At 60.2% G+C, this 22,829-nt stretch overlaps 1 protein-coding gene across 2 annotated transcripts; it reads right to left on the bottom strand.

The window, feature by feature from the left end:
• Positions 1-1,474: 1,474 nt before the first annotated feature.
• Positions 1,475-22,057, bottom strand: TLE2 (TLE family member 2, transcriptional corepressor). Of its 2 annotated transcripts, none has more exons than XM_054396107.1 (20): positions 22,034-22,057; positions 21,850-21,947; positions 21,185-21,248; positions 19,832-19,876; positions 16,622-16,684; positions 16,328-16,402; positions 15,532-15,715; positions 13,638-13,654; positions 10,847-10,951; positions 9,949-9,993; positions 8,048-8,188; positions 5,680-5,821; positions 4,522-4,682; positions 4,049-4,125; positions 3,471-3,720; positions 2,829-3,076; positions 2,455-2,602; positions 2,219-2,369; positions 2,025-2,101; positions 1,475-1,916 (listed from the first exon to the last, which is right to left on the bottom strand). In XM_054396107.1, exons 1-20 carry the CDS (start codon positions 22,055-22,057, stop codon positions 1,809-1,811), a joined length of 2,223 nt encoding a protein of 740 aa, XP_054252082.1. In that variant the 3' UTR covers positions 1,475-1,808. The 2 variants fall into 2 exon arrangements, with proteins under 2 accessions (XP_054252082.1, XP_054252083.1); XM_054396108.1 differs by having other exon boundaries at positions 15,532-15,712.
• Between the last annotated feature and the right edge of the window lie 772 nt (positions 22,058-22,829).

Genomic DNA, 22,829 nt, shown 5'->3' with positions numbered 1-22,829 from the left:
GCTTTTTTACTTTTTGTTTGGGTTGCTGATTTTTGGTTGGATTGTGGATTTTTTTTTTCTTTGGGTCATTTTTTTTTGTTTGGGTTGTTGATTTTTTTTTTCTTTGGGTTGTTGATTTTTTTTTCCTTTGGGTTGTTGATTTTGTTTGGATTGTTGATTTTTTTAATTATTATTATTGTGGGGTTTGGGTGGTTTTTTTTTTTTTTTTTTTTTTTACTTTTTGCTCTGGGTTGGGTTTTTATTTGTTTGGTTTGGCTTTTGTTTGGTTTTTTTGTTTTGTTTGTTTGTTTCTTAGGACTTTGGGCCAGGCTGGGGAGGATGACCTCTGGCTTCATCTCCCCTCTTTGCCTCCCAGAGTGTATTTAATAATAAAAACAAACCCAAAAAGCAACAACTCTGCCTTGTCCTGGGCAGCAGCTTCAGTGCTCTGTGGCTGTGGGATGGATCCAGGTGAGGATGGAGGAGAGCAGGGGAGGAGCATTGTCCCCTTTGGCCACTGCAGCTTGGCCATCAGGGCCAGTCTGGGGCCAGTGCACTGCTCAGGGGGGGCTGGCAGCAGCTGGTCCTAGGCATGGGGAGGAGACACTGGGACTGGAGCATGGCAGTGGCTGCTCTGTGAGGTGTCCCTGGAATGAGGGATGCAAGGGAAGAGGCCAGCACTGGAGGAAGCAGGTTTGGAAGGAAATGAGCTGTGAGCAGTCAGTGCTGGCTTATCAGCCTGGCTTGGTGCCAGCAGTTGTTGCTGAGAGCCTTGGAGCTGAGCCCACGGGCAGCAGACAGGGTGAGGGCTGCTGGGGAAGCAGCAGCACCCTGCTGGCTGTGGCCATGGCTGCCAGGGAAGTGGTGGAGCAGTGGCTGTGGTCATGGCTGCTGGCTAAGCAGCAGTGTGGTGGCTGTGGGCATGGCAAGGGCTGCAGGGGAAGTGGCTGCCATGTGCTCCTGCCTTGGGCTTGACCCCTGCTGCCTGGTACCAGGGTTGTGGCAGGGCAGGAGCTGTGCAGCTCTGGCAGGGTAGGAAAGACCTCTCCAGGGCTGCTGGCCAAGGAAGGTGCTGGGAGCTGCTCCTGGACCCTGCCTGACTGCCCTTCATGGCACAGCCTTTGCCGTGGCCCAGGAGCAAGCCCCAGCCAGGCAGCACAGCCTGGGGAAGCTGCAGCCAAAGGGACTTTCCCTCCTCACCCATGTGGAGGTGTGGGATGGGAGCAGCTCCTGCTTCTGTCCTCCCCTCTCCAACTGCCACCATGGAGGGAGCCAAGCCCCTGTCGCTCTGGGTGCGGCTGCAGATGCCACCTCCAGGGCTCTGAGGCTGAAGGACAGGTGTCCAGAGACAGATTTCCATTGATCCTGCAGTGAGATCAGTCCCTGCCCAGCCCCCTCCCTTCCCCCTCCCCAGACCAGACCCTTTTTTTTTTTATTGTTCCTGTTTATTACTAAGGGATGGAAAGCACAGTTAAATACATTTCTTTATTGGGAATTTACAGCTGCTCCTGCCATTAAGCCAGTAGCAGTAATTTGGGATCACCACTCTCCCCAGTCACTCTTGGCCTCATCTTGCCCTCACAGAGAGGCCACAGGCCACCCAGAGTGGGCTCTGCCCAGCTTGAGGGCACCCCTGCCCATGAGCTCTCAGCCCCAGCTCTCCCCTTCACCTCTGTGACCAGGGCAGGGGAGCAGGGCTGGGACCCTGAGAGCAGGAGGAGAGGAGGGCTGGGGGGCAGCTGGCCCAGCACAGGTCTCCATCAGCTTTGAGCAAGGGTTGGCTCCTTCCCTGTTGGGCAAAAGGAAGGTGGCAAAGAGAAGGGGGGGGCTCAATAAACCACCTCATAGACTGTGGCCTTCTTGTCACCAGAGCCTGTAACGATGAATTTGTCGTTGATGGAGATGTCACAGCTCAGCACTGATGAGGACTCTTTAGACTGAAGGGGAGAGAGGTGTGGGGTGAGGGCAGTGCTGGTTGGCTGAACCTGCCCTCATGCCCCCTCCACCCCAGTGCCACCTCCTCAGCCCAGTGCCACCCCCTGCACCTGGAAGATGCTGGCACCGTAAGGAGTCCGCCAGGCGTTCAGCAGGTTGTCCTTCCCCGTGCTCACAAACCACTTCCCTGGGGCAGGAGACAAAGGGTGGGGGTGAGGGTTGGGGACTCCATTCAGAGGAGGAGAGCAGGGGAAGGAAGGGAAGCAAAAGGAGCCACAAGTAGGAAAACAGAGAGCTTGCCTACCGCAGGAGGCGAATTTGAGGGAGAGGACACAGCTCTCGTGGAGGTGCAGCTGGTACTTGTCTGGTTTGGTGACATGCAGGATCTCCACATTGCTGCTCTCCATGCCCACTGCCAGCCACTCTCCTGTCGGGCAGTGGCCCAGGGAGAAGATCTGGAGGGGGAAGGAAAGAGTCAGGCAGGAGCCTGGCAGGTCCTGGCCAGCCCTGTGGTGCTCCCTGGCTGCTGCCAGCCCCTACCTGGGAGCTGAAGTCGTGCTGCTGAAGCTGGCGCCCTTCCCGCAGGTCCCAGCACCTCACTGTGTTGTCCAGGCCCCCTGTCCACAGCTTGGTGCCATAGTTGGAGATGTCAATGCAGCTGGCACCGTCTGTGTGGCCCTGAAACTGCCTGGGAAAGAAGGGGGAGAGGGAGGGCACAAGATGAGGGCTGGGACCTGCAGCAGCCAGCAGCGAGCAGCAGGAGGTCCCCACTGCAAGGACAGAGACTGTCCCATGGGCAGGGTTAAAATCATAGAATCATAGAATCAAAACTGTGAGGAGAGGTGGGGAGAGCCTGGAGGACACCAAAGAGTCCCTAGCCCAAGGAGCCTGGAGCAGCCCTGCCCCAGGCTCACCTGACCAGCGTCTGGTTCTGCAGGTCCCACACCACGATGTTGCCGTCGCTGCAGCAGGAGAAGCAGACTTTGGCGTCGGGGCTGATGGCCAGGGCATAGCAGGCAGGGGCAGAGGAGGTGAGCTCGGCCTTGATGCGGGGCGTGGGGGCTGCCAGGTCCCAGATGGAGAGGGTGCTGGCCTCCCCCCCCACGATCAGGCTGCGGCCGTCGGGCAGCAGCTTGCAGGAGCGGATGTAGTTGTCGCGGTTCTGGGGTGCAGCAGGGAGGAGCCTGTTAGCCCAGCCAGCCCCCACGGCAGCCCCTCCCTTTGGCACTGCACTTGGCACAGCCCCGGGGACACCCTTGCCCCACAGTGGCCCAGCCAGCAGCTGCTGGACAGACACAGCAGTGCTGGAGCAGGTGAGCAGCAGCTCCAGCGAGGTGGAACCAGCCCAGGGCTCCGAGCTCTACAGGAACATTTCCCCTGCTCCTGAACTGGGACTGCAGGGGCCAGGGCAAGATCTGAGCAGTGCATGGTAGAGCAGGGGGGAGACAGACTACAGACACAGAAGGACCCTCTGCCCCCCTCCACTGTCACAGGAGCACATTCCCCTTCCCAGCCCCCCTACAAACCCCATTCCTCCTCCTCCTCCTCCTCCTCACCAGGCAGTCCAGCTGAGCCACGGCTGTCTTGGTGCCCGGCTGCCCCACGTCCCACACCTTCACACAGCCCTTGCCCCCGGTGTAGACGTGCTGGGTGGAGCTGCTGATGGTGACAGCACAAACCACCTCTCCGTGGCTCAGGGTGTGCAGCTGCCGTGCGTGCCGGGGGATGCCCGAGCCCAGGAGGGCATCGGGAGGGAAGGGCACAGGCTGCATCTGCCCATCCGCGCTGACGTGGAAGGAGTAGGCACTGCGGGAGGGAGCAGAGGGTTGAACCATTCCCCCCCCCCCCCGCTGTGACCCCTGAGTGCCCTCCTCCCCCATCAGCCTGGCTGGAGCCAGGTGGAAGGTGTCTGCTGCTGCTCTGGCTAATGAGGGATGTAATTAAGCAGCTCCTCCTTTGCAGCCGCTGCCTTCAACTCCCAGCCCGTGGTGGAGACAGAAGTGGAGAGAATGTCCAAGCCTGGCCCTGCCATGCCCTACCTCTGCTGGGTGTAGGAATGAGCCCTGGGGAAGGAGACCTCCCCCTGGCACCCACGCCCATGCTGCCCACCCTCCCTGCATTCAGCCACACTTACGGTTTCCCCCCAGGGATGCTGGGGAGTGAAGAGGAGATGGAGGAAGCCCTCAAGTGAGGGTGAGACTCAAAAGCCACCTGCAGAAAGTGAAGGGCACATGAGAGGCAGAGGAAGGGACCCTAAGGCTGGGCTCTTGCCATCCCCCCTATGCTCTGGGGACGAGGCCAGCCCAGCTCTGCACAAGGTGCTTGGCTGCTTTTCTCCACATGGAAGTGCCAAAGCCCAAAAGAGGCTTCCCAGAGGCACAGCCACCCCCCACCCCCCCACTCCGTGGGGCTTCTCCAAGAGCTCTGCAGCCTCCCTCCCACCTCCCAGCCCCACAACCCAAACTCCTCCAAGTGGGAGCCCTTTCCTAGGGCTGCTTGAGCTCATTGCAGCAGCACAGATGCCACACACCAGGGACAGTGCATGCCCAGGACAAGTGGCAAAGCCAACACCTGCCAGCAGACTCGGCCTGGCCCTTGCAGACTTACCATGGGGGACCGGCCGTACATCACAGCACTGCTGACCTGTGGGGAGAGGTGGATGCCCAGGTACATGCTGGGGGCTGGCAGCTCCCCGTTGAGGGTGGCATGAGACATCATCCCAAAGGAGGAGGAGTAGGGGCTGGAGATGCTCAGAGGGCTGCGGAGAGCTGCGTGAGGAGAGACCCCACCGGTTGGCCCTGGCCGAGGGGTGTGAGCCAGCATCACCCAGGGGAAGAGGGCACCTGGCAGGAGCCAGGCAGCAAAAGCCAGTGCCAACTCTGACCCAGGCCCTCCTGGCATGGACCAGCAGATCAGGAGGAGGTAGATTATGGGCTTGGCCCAAAGGAGAGGGGCAGCTGAGGGGCAGCCAAGGACCAAAGGAGAGGGGCAGCTCCTGATCTTCAACCCTGGTTGGGATGAGGATGCAGCACAGGAAATCAAACGGCTCCACCCCTCCAAAGGGTGCACCAGAGCCCAGCCACCAACCCACAGCAACCCTCAGCCCTCCCGCCAAGGCCTGCTCTCCCTTGGCCAGCCCAGCCTACCCATGGCTGACAGCAAACTGCTTCTACCTTCAGGCTTTGGATGATTTGTTGAAATTGATTCCAATTCAATTTTTGCTGAACTGCTGCCAGTTTCTAGCCCAGACGAGGGTTTAATGTCTCTGGTCCTGCCTCTATTTCTCCCTTGGACCTGTCTTCCTCATACCACCTTGGTTGGGGGGGGGGGGTCCCTTTAGTGCCAAGATGCTCCAGAAACCTCTTCCCAAGGCAGCTGAGGCAGGAAGAGGGGATGTGAGCAGTTCACCATCAGCCACCACAGAGCCTTCACACCCCTCCCCTTGTGCTTTCAGAAGGTGGCACCCACTGACAGGGGCTTCTGGGTCACCTGGCTCTTGCCCAGGCTCTCTGCAGCACCCAGCCCATGCAGACTCTCACCCCCATGGAGATCTTCAGCTGCAAGGAGCCTGAGCCTGCAGGGCAAGCACTGGCAGCTGGGTACCTGCACGTGGTGCACGCTGGCCACACTCCCTACCTCTGATGGAGCCAAAGGTGCCCTGCAGCTCTGCAGACAGGAGGGAAGAGCCCTGCCTGCCCTCACCCCAGCCCTGCAGCAGCAGACCAGGCCTCCCCTCCCCCAGCCCTGCCCTTCCCAGACACTCACTGATGCTGTCGCTGGTCGGTGCCTTGCCTGGGGGCTGCCGGAGCAGGGCAGCTGAGCTTGGCCCCGGGCCGGGTGTGAGGGAGTCCTGGGGTGGGGAGGAAGAGGAGGGCTTGGAGGTGGCAGTGCTGGCTGGAGGGTCAGGCTGTGCAGCAGAGGGAAGAGAAGCCTCAGCAGTGGGTTGGAAGAGTGACACCCCCATACCACCCAGCACCATAGAGCTGCCAACCACCCTGAGCAGCACAGGAGGGGAGCAGGGCAGCCTGGGGCATCGCCACCCTGGCACTCAGCCATCCTAAGATGACCTTCAGAGGTCCCTTCCAACCCAGAGCAGTCTATGATTTGTATGATCACAGAATGTTAGGGGCTGGAAGGGACCTGGAAAGCTCATCCAGTCCAACCCCCCTGCCAGAGGAGGATCCCCCTAGAGCAGGTCACACTGGAACACATCCAGCTGGACCCTGGGGGCCATCCCCTCTCCTTTTCTCCTTTGCCCCTTGCCTCCTTCCCACAGCATGGGAAGAGCTCCACGTCCCCCACTCGCCTCCCTGCTTTGGGTATGAACATTCAGTGTGAGCCCCAAGTCAGCCTGAACTGCCACAGAGCATCAGAGAATCGTTTGGGTTGGGAAAGCTCTCTGAGAGCATCCAGTCCAAGCAGCAACCCAACCCCGACCATGGCTCCACGTTTCTGGAACACCTCCAGGCATGGGGACTCCACCACCTCCCTGGGCAGCCTCTTCCAATCCCTGACCACTCTTGCAGCAAACAAATTGTTCCTCATCTCCAACCTAAACTTCCCCTGGCACAATTTCAGGCCGTTTCCTCTCATCCTTCCAGCACCCTGTGTGGCTGTTACACCAAGATTTGCTTTTTCCTCATGCAAAGGCATTCCAGAACCCTGTGGCCATGGCACTTGGGGTTTGATGATGGGAGCTCTTCCCATGCTGTGGGAAGGAGGCAAGGGGCAAAGGAGAAAAGGAGAGGGGATGGGCCCCAGGATCCAGCTGGATGTGTTCCAGTGTGACCTGCTCTAGGGGGATCCTCCTCTGGCAGGGGGGTTGGACTGGATGAGCTTTCCAGGTCCCTTCCAGCCCTTAACATTCTGTGATCATACAAATCATAGACTTGCTCTGGGTTGGAAGGGACCTCTGGCTGTGGCAGTTCAGGCTGACTTGGGGCTCACACTGACTGCTCACACCCAAAGCAGGGAGGCGAGCAGGGGACGGGGAGCTCTTCCCATGCTGTGGGAAGGAGGCAAGGTTGAAGCTGGGACTCGAGGATCTTGGAGGTCTTTTCCAACCAAAACAATTCTACCCTTCTATGGAAACCCCTCCTCATGCAGAGAGGAGGGGAGGGAAGGATCCACCCCTATCCCCATCCCCATCCCACAGGAGGCAGGACCAGTAAGATGCTTGGCATGACGTAGCCTCTCCGCTCCCCACTGCTGTTTCATTCTTTTCTTTTTTTCTTTTCTCCTGTTTTTTTTTTTTTTTTTTTTCCCCCTGCCTGGGGATTTTTGTCTACACCAGCAAAGGGAAGTTAAAAAAAAAAAAAAAAAAGAGGGAGAGGAAGGGGGGGAAAAAAAATTAATAACAGAGGGAAGCTCCACGCTGTGCTGGCAGATTGCTGAGGGCGCTTTGTCTGCTCTAATCCGATTGTGCCTGGGAGCTGCTGCTGGCTCCTCCCGGTGGCCCCCAGTTGGCTCCTGACCCTGGGCTCCAAGGATTGCATCCCCTTCGGTCCCTGAGATGGGCTGGGAAGGTAAAAAACGTCCCTCCCCTCTTTCCCACACGTTGATGTTTCAATCTAAGCATCAGGCTGATGCTTGGGAAGGAGGAAGCGAAATAATAAAGGAAATAAAAGAAAGGAAGAATCGATCTGGCCTCAAAGCTGCACCCAGGGGAGGTTTAGGTTGGAGATGAGGAACAGTTCCTGTGCTGCAAGAGGGGGTCAGGCATTGGAAGAGGCTGCCCAGGGAGTCACTATCCCTGGAGGTGTTAAAGGAGTAGATGTGGCACTCGGGGCCAGGGTCCTGTGGTCAGAGAAGTGCTGGGGACAAGGTTGGACTCGGTGATCTTAGAGGGATTTTCCAACCTTAAGGTTCTAGGATTTTTGGGAGCAGCTCTGGAGAATCCTGCAGACAGGCAAGGTGGAAAAATCCTTGCAGAGCTCAACCTCTGCCCTGCAGGGGATTTGCCTCTCCCTGAGGGCACAGACCTCTGCCCCTGCTACTGGGGAGGCTGGCGGTGGGTACCAAGCGCTCAGCGCTGACCTCTCCTTGCCCCCCATTTGAGCCAGACAGAAATTTGGGGGCATGGCCCCAGCCCTGCTGCCCACCCAGGGCCTGGGCTGCTCACACTGCTGCCTACCAGAGCCTGGTCCTTGGGCTTGAGTGGCGTGGGGCTGCGGCTGGAGGTGGCAGAGGTCGGGCTCTCGGGCACCTCCCGGTGCGCTGGCAGCAGCCGGCTGCTGGGCACCAGGCTGGGGCTGCCAGGCTCTGAGCTGGGGTCCTGGGGAAAGAGGAGAGAGGGCTCTAAGGAGCAGGACCCCCCCCCCCAAGTCCTGCTGTGCAGGGTCCCTGCAGAGCCATCCTCAGGGCTGAGCCCAACAGAGGCACCATCAAGCCTCAGTTTGCTCCTCGCTGCCTGCAGGGCAAACTGCTCCAGCCCCTTCCTGCCCCTGCTGCTCCTCCAGCCCCTTCCTGCCCCTTCCTGCCCCTGCTGCTCCTCCAGCCTCTTCCTGCCCCTTCCTGCCCCTGCAGCTCCCCCAGCCCCTTCCTGCCCCTGCAGCTCCCCCAGCCCCTTCCTGCCCCTGCAGCTCCCCCAGCCCCTTCCTGCCCCTGCAGCTCCCCCAGCCCCTTCCTGCCCCTTCCTGCCCCTGCAGCTCCCCCAGCCCCTTCCTGCCCCTTCCTGCCCCTGCAGCTCCTCCAGCCCCTTCCTGCCCCTTCCTGCCCCTGCAGCTCCCCCAGCCCCTTCCTGCCCCTTCCTGCCCCTGCAGCTCCCCCAGCCCCTTCCTGCCCCTTCCTGCCCCTGCAGCTCCTCCAGCCCCTTCCTGCCCCTTCCTGCTCCTCCAGCCCCTTCCTGCCCCTGCAGCTCCTTCCTGCCCCTGCAGCTCCCCCAGCCCCTTCCTGCCCCTGCAGCTCCTCCAGCCCCTTCCTGCCCCTGCAGCTCCTTCCTGCCCCTGCAGCTCCCCCAGCCCCTTCCTGCCCCACATGTGCTGAGCAGCATCAACGAGGAGAACCCTGAGAGAGCCTCAACTCTGCTCCCAAGCCCCAGGATGAGAAACCTCCTTGCTTTTCCTCTTGCTACACAATTGGAGGCGACAGCAGGCTCAGAGGCCACTGGTGGCCACGGCCACCTTGCCCAGGAGGGCTGGTGAGCAGCACCAGCTGCCTCTTGGCAGCCCCTCAGCAGCATTTTCAGAGGCAAGGCCACCCCCCACCCCTCAAGCCCTTGCACTCCTCCAGCCATCCAGTGAGGGCTGGGAATTTTATCACCATCATTACACCCATGAGCAGGTTTTATAAGCATCATTTCCTGCAGCAATCCCCTGCTGATGTCCCTTCCAGGGCTTGTATTTTCTTGGGAAGTGGCAGGAGGAAAAGTGTGGGGGGAAAGAAAGAAAGTGACCTGTGTTGTCCTCTCCTTCCCTTCCCTCCCTCTGCTTTTCCAGGCAAGGAAAAAGGGATGCCCCATCCCTCCCTCCCAACCCCCCCCTCTCAAAATCCCTCATCTCTGCCAAGGACAGCTGGGGCTGGGGTCTCTTCTGTCTCCCTTGGTGGCCAGAGAAGGTTGTCCCAGAAGCACCTGGCACTTTGGTTGGTTGGGAGAGACTGGAAATCCAGCACACCTCCTGCCCCAGGCTCAGTGTGCCATGGTCACAGCTGCAACTGAGGCAGCACAGGACATCTGCCTGTGTTCCTGCCACCTCCACCAGCCCTGAGCTGCCAGCAGCAAGCCCAGCTTCTGGGGGCTCTCATCCCAGCTCATCAGCATCCCCACACGGGATGCTACAGGACAGGGGCTCCAACAGGACTGGGAAGCAGAGCCGAAGTCTGAGGCTGGCAAAGCTGAGCCCTGCCTGGCACAGCACAGCACTGGGAATCAGAACCAGCCCTGGCTGGCATCAACACCCTGGAGAGGGCTGGCACACGTCCTGGCTGCCCAGCAGCAATGCCCCAGAGCCTAAGGAACCCCAAAGCTCAGGAAGCAGAGTCCTAAAGCTCGAGCTGGACACACTGCCAGGCTTCAGCCTGTCCTTCAGGGCTCACCTCATCCACCACCAGGTTGTAGTCACTCTTGTCCCCATCGCTGTCCTGCAAGGAGGGAGAAAGCCAGGAAGGCTGTCAGGAGGGGGAGAAGCTGGACCAAGCTCTGGGCTTTGCTCCTACAGGACCCCAGGCAGCACAGATCCTATTTCATGGAATGATTTGGGTTGGAAGGGACCTTCAAGATCATTCAGTTCCAACCCCCCTGCCAGGGGCAGGGACACCTCCCACCAGCCCAGGCTGTTCAAGGATTCATCCAGCCTGGCCTTGAACACCTCCAGGGAGGGGACATCCACAACCTCCTTGGGCAACCTGTTCCAGCCTCTCCCCACCCTCACTGCCAAGAATTTCTTCCTCATCTCCACTCTCAATCTCCCCTCTTCCAGCTCAAAGCCATTGCCCCTCAAAAGTCCCTCCCCAGCTCTCCTGGAGCCCCTTCAGGTCCTGGAAGGCTGCTCTGAAGTCTCCCTGGAGCCTTCTCTTCTCCAGGCTGAACAGCTCCAACTCTCCCATCCTGTCCTCCAGCCCTGTGATCATCTTGGTGGCCACCTGTGGCCCCTCTCCAGCAGCTCCAGGTCCTTCTTGTGCTGGGGGGTTGGGCCCAGAACTGGAGGCAGTGCTGCAGGTGGAGGTCTCACAGAGTGGAGAGGCAGAGTTCCCTTCCTTCTCCTGCTGGCCACACTCCTGATGCAGCCCAGGACACAGTTGGCTTTCTGGGCTGCCAGTGCCCATGGCCAGCTGCTGCTGAGTTTTCACTCCCCCCCCTACCCCCCCCAACCTTGTGTTTTCCCCTGCACACCACTTCTCACGGCCCAGCACCATGCCCTGCAGGCAGTGCCTCCAGCCTCTCCCCAGGACAGGCAGAGAGCTCCCCACGGCCACTGCCCCTCGGTGCACTCACGTAATGCCCCGGGGGCTCCTTCTCCTCTCGTTTCCTCTTCAGCCCAGCGCCCCCCTGCCGCTCCTCCTCCTGCTGCAGGCTCTCAGGAGGGGAAGCAGAACCACTCTGAGCCAGAGGGCAGGCAAGAGGAAAGCTGTGAGCCAGCAGAAAACCACAGCCCACAGAGCCCTGGCCAGCCGCCCTTCCCCTCTGGAGAGCTCCCAGCGCCGGTCCAGCCCCACTCAAGCTCCCTCTGCAACCTGTGCCACAGGCACTTGGAGGGCAGGGGTCCCCTTGCCCCACCCCAGTCACCCCAAAACTACCTCCATCAGCCCAGCACCTCCCCATCAGCCCATCACCCCCAAACCACCCCTATCACCCCAAAACCACCTCCCCATCAGCCCTAAACCACCTCCATCACCCCAAAACCACCTCCCCATCAGCCCATCACCCCCAAACCATCCCCATCACCCCCAAACCATCCCCATCACCCCCAAAACCACCTTCATCAACCCAAAACTACCTCCATTACCCCTAAACCACCCCCATGAGCCCCAAAACCACCTCCATCACCCCAAAACCACCTCCCCATCAGCCCATCACCCACAAACCACCTCCATCACCCCAAAACCATCCCCATCACCCCAAAACCACCTCATCAGCCCTAAACCACCTCCATCACCCCAAAACCACCTCCCCATCAGCCCATCACCCACAAACCATCCCCATCACCCCCAAAACCACCTTCATCAACCCAAAACTACCTCCATTACCCCTAAACCACCCCCATGAGCCCCAAAACCACCTCCATCACCCCAAAACCACCTCCATCACCCCAAAACCCACCAACCATCCCCATCACCCCCAAACCACCACCCCATCAGCCCTAAACCACCTCCATCACCCCAAAACCACCTCCCCATCAGCCCATCACCCCCAAACCACCTCCATCACCCCAAAACCATCCCCATCACCCCAAAACCACCTCATCAGCCCTAAACCACCTCCATCACCCCAAAACCACCTCCCCATCAGCCCATCACCCCCAAACCATCCCCATCACCCCCAAACCATCCCCATCACCCCCAAACCACCCCCACCAGTCCATCACCCCAAATCACCTCTCCACCACTCCATCACTCCAAAACCACCTCCATCACCCCTAAACTACCTCCATTACCCCTAAACCACCCCCATGAGCCCCAAAACCACCTACATCACCCCTGAAACCTCCTCCATCACCCCTAAAGTACCTCCATTACCCCAAAACCACCCCCATCACCCCTAAACCACCCCCATCACCCCAAAACCACCTCCACCCAAGCAAAGCATCTCCCTGGCTGGGGGCAGGAGGAAGAGGGAGAGAGTCAAAAGCTCAGCCCCAAAGCCCCCCAAGGCTCTTCTTCCTTGCCAGAGCAGGAGGGGTGGGCAATGGGGGCAGCTGGCAGAGGTGCCCTGCTGCAGGGGCCCTGGCAGGCAGGAGCTGAGGCAGGCAGCATCCTCAGCAGAGCTGCAGAGCAGATCACCCCTCAGGAGATAACCAGGCATGGCAGAGTGGAAAAATCCCCACTGGAGACTCATTTACTTCCCTTTAACCCTCCTGCTGCAGGAGCCAGGGGGCTGGGAAGGAGGATGGGACCCAAGCAGGAGCAAAATCCCTTCCCTGAGATGCTGCCAGCAGCAGGGGAGGGGGGGTGGTGTGTGTGTGGGGGGGGGTCTCAAACCCTTCCTGTCCCCACAGTCACTGCTCAGAGCATGACCCAGTGCCCACTCACAGCACACACACACCCCCCTCCAAGCTCTCCTTCAAAGCAACCTGGCACAGTTGGCACCTCGTGGAGAGGTCAGGGCAGCCTCTGGGGCAGGTTCTGTTTGTGCAGGAGTTGGGGGAGGAGGGGAGGGAGGGGGAAATGCCCCAACCCCGAGGTTCCTGTGTGGTTAATTGGTTCCAGCCCAGCAGGATTAAGAGCCTCAACCCCACTGAAAGGATGCTCCCAGTGCTTCCTGGAGCAGGTCCCCAGATATTCCTGGGATCACAGAGCTGAGGCAGCCTGCACAACACACAGAAACCATCTCTCCCTCCTCCTCCTCCTCTCCCACCTGACTGCAAGCCTGTGAAGATCAATGCCAATTGCTCCCAGAGGAGAAGTTCATTAACCCTTCCTTCCCCTGCCTGCAGCAGGAGCTGCAGCTCTGCCTCACTGCAGCCACAGAGCCTGGGAAGGGAGGCACAGAGCTTGGGACTCAGGCCAGGCTGAGGGCAATCTTCCAAACCAGGAGGCTGCAGTGGGGCTGGCAGGTAAGGAGACCTGTTCAGCCCCGTTTCCTAAACTGGAAACTCCTTGAAAAAGACAAGAGCTGGTTATTTTGGGAGCAGCCCTCCACCTTCAGATCCTTGCATCAGCAAAGGCACCGAATCCAGGTGGCCCAGAAGCTGGCTGCAAACCCAACCCACCCAAGCCAGCAAAGCCAAGGGAAGGGGGGAAGGCTGCATAAAGCAGAGTCCCTTTGTCTTATTATCCCCTGCTCAGATGTTCTCCTGCTCTCCCTACATCCAAACATTCACCACTTGGCTGCTCTGCACCCTCCACACTGCAGCTGGATTTGCTCTCCAGCCTGCTGCACGCACGGCTCGCTGCCACCCCGGCAGGTGCCAGCACAGCAGGTGTGCCAGCTCAGGTGCTGCAGCAGGTCTGGAGCATCCCCAGCCTCAGTGCTGGCCCAGGAAGGAAAGCTCCCCACTTGCCTGGGCATCAAGGCCAGCTGAGGCCACCCAGCCTGGCCCAGAGCCAGGTGTGCCAACCTCACTTACCCGGCTCGGGGAGCGCTCTGGAGCCCGGGTGGCAGCGGGGAGAGAGTCAGGGCAGGTCCACATCAGTGAGGCAGGGGAGAGAAGAGGAAGAGGTTGTTAATGCAGAGAGACTGTGCCCTCAGCACCCTCAAAGCAACACAGGAGGAGACAGTGGCACGTTGGCTTAAAAAAAAAATACATCACAAACCATTTCCACTTTGCCCACCTGCAGCGTGGGAGCTCTCACCCAGCAGCAATCAGCTTCTGGGTCTTCCCCCAGGGAAGGGGGAGGAATCTCTGTCTACCCACCTCCTTCCAATCAATACATTCCTGCTTTGGAATCTCTTCCCTGGCTTGTAGCAAAGGGGTCCAAGGCTGCCAGGATGGAGCAAGCCAGTTGGCCAGCTGAGCCCTCCTGACTCACCCCCACCCCATTGCCTCAGGAAGCTGAGCTAAAAAGCTCTGCTTGGAAACCCTCTGAGAGGCTTTTTGATCAGGCACAACACAACTGCTCCACCTCCCTTTGAGCTCCAGGGAAGAAGCTCCAGGCAAGCCCAAGCTTGGGGTTATATGGGCTGGGGTCTAACAGCATTCCCTGGTTGATTTCCATTCCTAGGGAATCATATCAGTGTTTGGAGAGAAGAAACTCCTCCATCTCTGCTGGCAAAAGGGGGGCAGGCAGGTAGGTACCAGCAGAGGAGGGACTCTCCATGGCTGCTCCAAGGCTACAGTCAGGATGAAGCTAGGAAAGGAGACAGAGAGGGACCAGGAGCTTGCCACCAGCCCTGGCTTGGACAAGGAGCAATGGACACAACCTGGAACCCAGGAGGTTCCACCTCAACATGAGGAGAAACTTGGCTGTGAGGCTGCTGGAGCCCTGGAGCAGGCTGCACAGGGAGGCTGTGGAGTCTCCTCCTGGATCCACCTGGATGCATTCCTGTGTGCCCTGCCCTGGGGGGATGCTGCTTTGGCAGGGGAGCTGCACTTGATCTCCAGAGGTCCCTTCCAACCCCTACAATGCCTTCCATGACCTTGCTGCCTGTTTCTGCTCCACAGAGCTGCCTGCAGCCCCTCACTCCCTGCCTCCTCCCTGTCAGCACCACCACCCCTGTGCCTGTGCCCTGCAGGAGGTGACTCCAGCTCAGCTCCTTCATATGCAGCCCTTCCAAAGCCACCAGCCACAGCTGGGTGGTGTTCTTCATGTGGCCCAAGCCTGCCAGCTGCATTCAGAGCACTGATTTAATGATGATTAAATATTGATGTTGTTTGTAAAGCACTTTTGGGATCCTGGTAAGAGGAGGCACCCCCTGAGGATGCTCTTCACAAGGCACCACACACACACACACACACACAGAGACACTTTCTGAACTCCTTGCCTCACTTTCTGAACTTTTGGCTCCCCCAGTTTCTACCAGGGGCTTGCAAGAGCAACTTTTCCCCTTCCAATCTCAGCTTCAGGCATCAGATCTTCACCTGGTGTAAGCCTTGGGGTGAACAGAGAGTTCACAGCGTGGTGGAGATCTCCCAGCATGGAGAGGAGGGAGGGTCCTCACACACTGGAAAAGCCCAAGGAAGCAAGAAGCCCCCCTGGGTGCATGCAGAGGTGCTCAGCACCCCCCCTTGCCCAGCACCCCCCTTGCCCAGCATCTGTTCCCCACACTGCACAGCAGCTGCTCCCCTGGTCACAAAGAGAGGCACTCCCCAGGGCTGCAGACACTCTGGAGCTGGAGGCTGCCAGCCCCAGTGCTCCTCACTCTCCCTGGTCCCCAGGAGCAGCTGCCAGGCCCCAGGGAGCCCCTGGGAACAGGGGGAGCAGGCAGCAGGATCTGCCCCAGCGCTGCCCCTGGACGCTCTGCCCAGCTCTGACTCTTCCAGCCTGGGAAGGGTTACTCCAGGTGAGGTTTCTTCCCCTTACCTCTGCTCTCCCCATCCTGGGCCACTCTGTCCTCCTTGGTGGCCAGCTGAGCCTGTGCCATCAGAGCCCCTGAGAGGGCCAGGAGCCCCGAGGTGCTGCTCAGGCCAGCAGGCTGCACGCTGGAGGGGTGGGAGGTCAGGGGGATGGGGGAGGCGTGGTGGGAGAGGTGCTGAAGCTGCTGCTGCTGCTGGAAAGAGAAAGAGCAAACAGTCCTGGCTGCAGGAGGGGGTGGCACAGCCATGAGAGTGGTGAGAGCCTGGAATGGGTTGAGGCTCCATCCCTGGAGGTGTTTGCAGCCAGGCTGGGTGAGGCTCTGGCCAGCCTGATCCAGTGTGAGGTGTCCCTGCCCATGGCAGGGGGCCTGGAACTGGCTGAGCCTTGTGGTCCCTTCCAACCCTGACTGATTCTAGGATTCCATGCCTGGCACTGCCATGCCTGGCACCCTTGGCTCCTGTGGTGCAAAGTGCCATGGGCTGAGAGCAGGCCAGGGAGGGGAAGTGAAGCTGCTGAGGCTGCTCAGTCCAGGCCACATCACCTGCCCCCTTCCACCCCCAGGCACCTCCAGGACCTCCCCATCATGGAGGTGATCCTGACACGTGGCAGATGGAGTCAAACCTCTGCCCAGCTCTGCTCAGGGAGGACCTGAGAGGCCATCCAGTGCCTTTGGGGCACCATGGCAAACCTTGTCACTGCAGGGCACCAGCCCTGGGCTTATCAGCCTCCAGCTTTGCCACCTCTGCACTGAAGCCCTGAGCAAGAAGAGAGCCCTTGCCCATGGGCAGGCAGCAGGACTCACCCCAACGATGCTGTTGAGCTCCCCCATGGTCACCTGCTTGGCTCTCTCCACAGCCTGCAGGACCTGCTGCTGGTGCTGGGAAGGCAGAGCACAGGGAGCTCACTCTGTGCTCCTGGCTGGAGGGACCCCACAGCCCAGCACCACCCCAGCCACCCAAGGCTGTGCAGCCCCTTCTGCCCTCCCTCCAGCCCAGCTGCAGAGGTTTTCACCCTCCCCAAACCTCCCACTGTTCAGCTTCACCCCTTCCTGAGGGCCTCAGGAGAAACCTGAGCAATCCTCTGCCTCCCCTCTCACCTCCTGTGTCAGGAAGGGGATCATCTGGGCACAGATGGCACTCAGTCTCTTGACAATCTCTGCCTGAGAGAGGAAGCAGCTATCAGGAGAGATGGGAGGCCTCCAAGTCCCATCCCATCCCTTGCAGAGGGGCAGCCAAGCAGCCTCACATCCTGCAGGAGCAGCAGCAGCCTCGGGATGCAGCTTAAACGCTTCCCCCCCCCATCCCTCCCCCAACCCAGCTCAGTGTAAATCCTCCTGCTGGTATTTCCCAAGCTGCTGCCAAGGGAGGACTCTAACCAGGGCTGTGGGACCCTCCCAGGCTGTCAGGTTCCCTCCTCCCCCCCAACCCCCCACCTCCCAGGCACATGGGAGGGAATTCGATTCCTAAATCCCTCCACGGCTAAGCCGAGCTGGGAGCTGTCAGTCCTTTTGCAGCTCAGCTGGATGTGCTCAGCCCAAACTCATCTTGGCTGTGCTCAGCCCAAACCCGTCTTGGCTGTGCTCAGCCCAAACCCATCTTGGCTTTGTGGGCTGCCACCCTGGCAGGCAGTGGGCAGGCTGGCAGGGAAGGGGGAGAGCCGAGCCACAAGCGCTGGCAGCTGGCCACGGGCAGGCTGCTCCCTCCCTCCCTCCCTCAGTGTTGGACCTGCAGCCAGTGGGAAAGCAAGGAAGGGGCTGCAAAATCCTCACAAATTCATTCAGCCCTCTCGCATCACCCCAGCAAAGCCTGGCAAGCCAGGCACCAAGGGTGGTACCTGCTCTGCCACCCCCTACCCCGGCCACAGCCCCCCTTAGTGCCACCTCTTCCAAAGCCCCAGGCCAGGCTGAGCTCAGTCTGCTCAGGGAGCAGAGGCACAAAGGAGTCCTCCACCTGTCCCCTGCCCAGCAAGGGGCAAGGAGGAAATGCAGAGAGCCTCTCTTCAGGCTGCCATTACAGACAGACCCCACAGCACAGCTGTGTGTCCCCCCCCCCCCCCCCAGGCTGGGTCAGGCAGGGGCTGTGGCTTCCAGCTCAGGCTCTCCAAAAGGAAACCTGCACTCCCAGAGAAAAACTTGATCCCACCACCACCCACTGCAAACCCAGCCTGGCACTGGCTCAGCAGTTGGCTGCTCTGAAGTGTTTTCTCATCTCAGGTTTCTGACAATCCCTGCTGGAATTGCAGCCAGGTCAAACCAGGGCTCAAAGCTGGCAGAGAACAAAGGGAACCTCTCCCCTGCTGTGCTCCAAGGCTGCCTGTGCCCCCCTAGAGCACACCTGTGCCCACCAGCACCCTGAGCACCCACACATCCTGGATGCTGCAGCAGCCACCACCCTGACCCCTCACAGGGGACCCTGGAAGCCAAAGTCCCAGACCCTGGGACCCCCAACCCCCCAGCTCTGGACCTCTCCTGCCCAGGCAGAGCCTGGGGCAGGGCTCCCTCTCTCCCCAGCCACTTGGCCACTGCTTCTCTCACCTCGTGGGCAGAGTCCCTGGCCACAGGTGGCTTAGGCCACCCATTCCCAACCCCTGTGTCCCAGAGTCCCAGCAGGGCTGGGAGGGCACAGGGAGGGCAGGAAGGTGCTTGCAGGCTCTGTGACTCTCCCTGCTAACAAAAGGAGCAAACTCAGAGGGGCTGAGCCAGCTGGAGGAACCTGGCAGTTGACTTGCCACTTTGTCAGGCATTGGGCCAAACTAATTTCCCTGGCAGAGAGCCCGTGATGACTAGATTGATAAATCTGGAGAGGGAAAGCAAATTAACACTGGAACAAAAGGGGAAGGGGGGAAAAAAAAGGAAGGCTGAAAACACTCCCCCTGGCTTCAGGAAAAGGGGGTTAGAGAAAATTAGAAAAAAAAAAAAAAAGAAAAGACAAAAGAAATGACAAAGAAGGGAAGGTTTGGGAAGGTTTGGGAAGGGAAGGGAAGGTTTGGGAAGGTTTGGGAAGGAAAGGGAGAAGGGAGAAAAGATAAAAGAGAAAAAAAAAGGAGAGGGGAGAGGGAGAGGGGGAGAGGGGAGAGGGGAGGGAGAGGGGGGAGAGGGGGGAGAGGGGAGAGAGGGGAGAGAGGGGGAGAGGGGAGAGAGGGGAGAGAGGGGAGAGAGGAGAGAGAGGGGAGAGGGGGAGAGAGGGAGAGAGGGGAGAGGGGAGAGAGGGGAGAGAGGGGAGAGAGGGAGAGGGGAGAGGGGAGAGGGGAGAGGGGAGAGGGGGAGAGGGGAGAGGAGAGAGGGGAGAGGAGGAGAGGGGAGAGGAGAGAGGAGAGAGGAGAGAGGAGAGAGGAGAGAGGAGAGAGGAGAGAGGAGAGAGGAGAGAGGAGAGAGGAGAGAGGAGAGAGGAGAGAGGAGAGAGGAGAGAGGAGGAGAGGGAGGGAAGGGAGGAGGGAAGGGAAGGGAAGGGAAGGGAAGGGAAGGGAAGGGAAGGGAAGGGAAGGGAAGGGAAGGGAAGGGAAGGGAAGGGAAGGGAAGGGAAGGGAAGGGAAGGGAAGGGAAGGGAGGGAAGGGAAGGGAAGGGAAGGGAAGGGAAGGGAAGGGAAGGGAAGGGAAGGGAAGGGAAGGGAAGGGAAGGGAAGGGAAGGGAAGGGAAGGGAAGGGAAGGGAAGGGAAGGGAAGGGAAGGGAAGGGAAGGGAAGGGAAGGGGAAGGGAAGGGAAGGGAAGGGAAGAGAAGGGAAGAGAAGGGAAGAGAAGGGAAGAGAAGGGAAGAGAAGGGAAGAGAAGGGAAGAGAAGGGAAGAGAAGGGAAGAGAAGGGAAGAGAAGGGAAGAGAAGGGAAGAGAAGGGAAGAGAAGGGAAAAGGGGAAGAGAAGAGAAAAGGGGAAAAGAAGAGAAAAGGGAAAAGAAGAGAAAAGGGAAAAGAAGGGAAAAGGGAAAAGAAGGGAAAAGGGAAAAGAAGGGAAAAGGGAAAAGAGAAAAGAAAGACAATCCATTTGCCTCTGGGCTCCAGCTCCTGCTGTTCTCTCCCCCCTCCCTCCCGTGCCTGGGGCCCAGGGAAGCTCTGCAGGGGGTGGTTTTCATGCACAGGGCTCCCAGCCAGGCTCCCAGCAGCGTTCTGGGATGGCAGGGAGCAGACCCTGTCCCCAGGCACCTACTAGACCTCATCCTGACAACTGCTGAATCCCCTTCGCAGCTGCTCCCTGGCACAGAGCTGTGCCATTAGAGCTACAGGAGGGCAGGAGATCATTTTCCAGCAAAGTCTCCGTCCTCAACCTCCTCCTCACCATCCCCTGCCGGTGGCTGGGACCTCCCCCCTTGACTTACCTGCTTGTGCATTTCAATGTTCAGCCCATAGGACATCTCATAGTACTGAGAGCAGAAACACAACAACACAGCCTGGTTAGGAGCTGCCCCACAGCAACATTCTCCCCCTGCTCCTCTGGCTTGCTGCTGCTGGGTCCCTGCTCCCCCAGCACACCATGGGCTGAGCCCTGGGCCATGAGGCTGGCAGAAGGCAGGGAGCAGTCACTCCCCGGTTCAGACTTTCCTGACTGCTCTGCAGTTTAAGCCAGTATCAGCCAGCCCCTTGCCCTCCTGATCTCCTCCTCTCCTGGCTTGTCCCTTCCTTTCCTAGCCCCACAGGTGGCCACGTCTGTGAAGATGCCACCAGGTTACACCTCTCAACAGACCCTAGCAGCTCTGCCAGCAGCAGACCCCAACCCCTCACCCCTGAGGACAGGGAGAAGGGGGCACCAGAGGACCTGTCTTCAGCAAAGCACATTTCAGGGGCAGCAGCCCACCCTTGGGAATCCCTGAGGCTCTGGAATGTGGGAAAGAGATCCCAGCCTGTAGGTAACAGGAGCATGGTCTGGGATGCCAATAAAGCCCCCCAACAGTCCTGGCTTCACAGACAGTGCTGTCATCACCCAAGGGATGGGGGTCATGCAAGGTCTGTTTGCCTTTTGGATGGCATCATCTGGCTTCCCCCTTTCCCTAGGGGGGCTGCTAATGCTGGATGATGAAGGAGAGGAAATGCTGCTCCAGCTCTGCACTTCCCATCCTCTTCCCTTCGGCTCAGCAGCTACCTCCCCCACCTCCTACCCCTGCCAGGGCTGCCCCTGGGTCTGGCTGGTGCCCAGGTGGGTTGATGCCAGCGGTCTATTAACCCCCACACAGGTATAACTGCAGAGGGCTCCTGCCCTGCTCCTCTAAAAGCAGCTTCCCCTTCCACCCAAAGCATCAGCCTTGGGGTATCACTTTCAAGACACCCCTTGGGGAGAGAGGGAGGAAGGAGGAGGATTTGTTAAAAGGCCAAAGAGAAAAAAAGGAAAAGAAAAACAAAAAAAAAAAGAGAGAGAGAGAGACAAAACCTGTGGCAGGATTCCTGGGCTCAAGCAGCATGAGTGGCAGCAGCCATCAGCAGAGCCATCAACCGTTGCTAGGAATAATCATTAACTCCTTCCTACCTCTCACCTCTCACACCACCACCACCCCCTCAGGCCAGTCCCTAGCCAGGCACCCCCCCCCCCACCCGGGGCAGGGGGGGCTTGGGATGGCCTCTGGCCCCTTTGGGCAAGCAGATGAGCAGAGCCCAGGAGCCTGGGAGCTCGCCAGAGGAAGGTGGCAGCCAGGGATGAGCTGGGGGAGGCAAAGGGGACAGGGCAGGGGGTGGCTCACCATGACATAATGTCTCTGCATCTCTGTCTTCTCACTCACCAGCTTCTCACATTCCAGCTTCAGGCTGCAGACAGCATCCCCGGGATTCACCCAAGGACCCACATCTCCTGCCCCCTCCCCTCCTAGTGCCCACCTTCCACCACCCCAGCGAGTCACATGCCCACCCTTAGCTGCTGTCACCGGCCCTAGGGGTCCCAAACCCCTTCAGTGGTGCAGCCCCTGTGCCCCCCAGACACTGATCACGCCACCCCTGCTCCACTCCCAAGGCACTGCTGCTGTCCTCTCCATCTCGCCTCCCACTCAGCACATCAGAGAAAATAAACTGTGGGTGGTCTCCCACTTGGGACCCCCCCCCTCCCCCCCCGCCCACTCAAGATCTGATGCCCCACCTCACAGCCTGGCACAACCTCTCAGCCTAGTTCCCTTCTCCTGCTCCTCCCCAAATGCCCCTTTTACCAGGACCCTTCTCTCCATCTTCTGTCCCAATTCACCCCCATGGTCTGCCCCTCGTCCCCCTCTCCCCTGTCCCTGTTACATCCTTTCTCGCTGCCCACAGCCCTGCTCGACCCCCGGACACCTCCTGACCCCCCTCCCTCCCTTCAAGCCACCTCCTCTCTTCACCTCCCACCCCACCTATGCCCCGGGGGTCCCCGCAGCAGCCTCACCTGTGGTACTGGGCCTGCAGGAACTGGAATTCCTCCTTGATGCGGTCGCAGATTTCCAGGACCGAGAACTTGAAGGGCTGCCCGGGCTGAAGGGGAGTCTGGGGGAAGAGAGAGCCTGGCTGGAAGCTGCGGCTGCACCGCGCTACCCCAGCCCACCACGGCCCCCCGCCACCCCCGGACTTACCGGGTGCCGTCCCTGCGGGAACATCCTGCTGGCCCCGGCCCCCGCTCCGGCCCCCCTGCTGCCCGGGCGCTGCTCCCCGCCCGTCTCCCCGCCCCTGCCGGGGGAGCTCCCCCTGCCGCACTCCGGGGCTCCGGGGGGGGTGTCTCTCGCCTTGACGCCGGCAGCGGGAGGGCGGCGGGGGCGCGGAGCGGCTCAGGCGGGGCGGGGGCGGCCGTCGTCGGGCGGGCGGGCGGGGGGTACCCGCCGGTCGCGGGGGCTCCGCTCGCCCCCCATGGGGCCGGGGGCGGGAAGGAGGCGGGGGCAAGGCGGGAGGCGCCGGCGGGGCCCCGGCGGTCCCCGGCTGGCGGAGCTGCCGCCCGGCCCCGAGCGCCCCGTCCGCAGGCGCCCGTTTAAGGTGGCGCGATCCCGCAGGACGCGGCAGGAGGGAGCGGCTCCGCCGCCCGCCCAGGCACCACCGGAGCTCCCGCCCCTCCGGCTCCGTGCTTACGGCGGCTCCGGCAGGTGACACAGCCCAAGGGGTTAGGTGGCCCTGCTGGCCCCACCCCACGCTCGCATGGCTATGGCGGAGACCAAGAGAGTCCCGGGGACGAGCTGGTCCTGAAGCAGCTGCTCCGCGGCCGAACGGAACTACGCGGGACGCGTTCGCTGAGACCGCTGCCCCATCCCTCTGTCCCCGCCGGAGCCCTGCTCATCTCCCCGGGCCTTTCCCGCGCATCCGGACGCTCCCGGACGGGGCGGTTCGACGGGGCCCCGTCCCGGAGCCAGGCTGAGTCGGGAGAGGAGCTGCCCCGACAGT

Source organism: Indicator indicator, chromosome 36 (assembly GCF_027791375.1).
Source record: "Indicator indicator isolate 239-I01 chromosome 36, UM_Iind_1.1, whole genome shotgun sequence".
NCBI classification, from domain to species: Eukaryota; Metazoa; Chordata; class Aves; order Piciformes; family Indicatoridae; genus Indicator; species Indicator indicator.
This window is presented reverse-complemented; position numbering and strand designations above follow the sequence as displayed.

What these genes read in the sequence shown, in the direction of transcription:
- TLE2 (XM_054396107.1), bottom strand. Translation starts at nt 22,057, where the DNA reads ATGTTCCCGCAGGGACGGCACCCG. An exon ending in ACCGACCAGCGACAGCATCA is followed by an intron (nt 4,683 to 5,679) that starts GTGAGTGTCTGG and finishes CTCCTCACGCAG; the next exon opens with CTCTCCGCAGCCCTCTGAGC. An exon ending in AGCACGACTTCAGCTCCCAG is followed by an intron (nt 2,370 to 2,454) that starts GTAGGGGCTGGC and finishes TTCCCCCTCCAG; the next exon opens with ATCTTCTCCCTGGGCCACTG.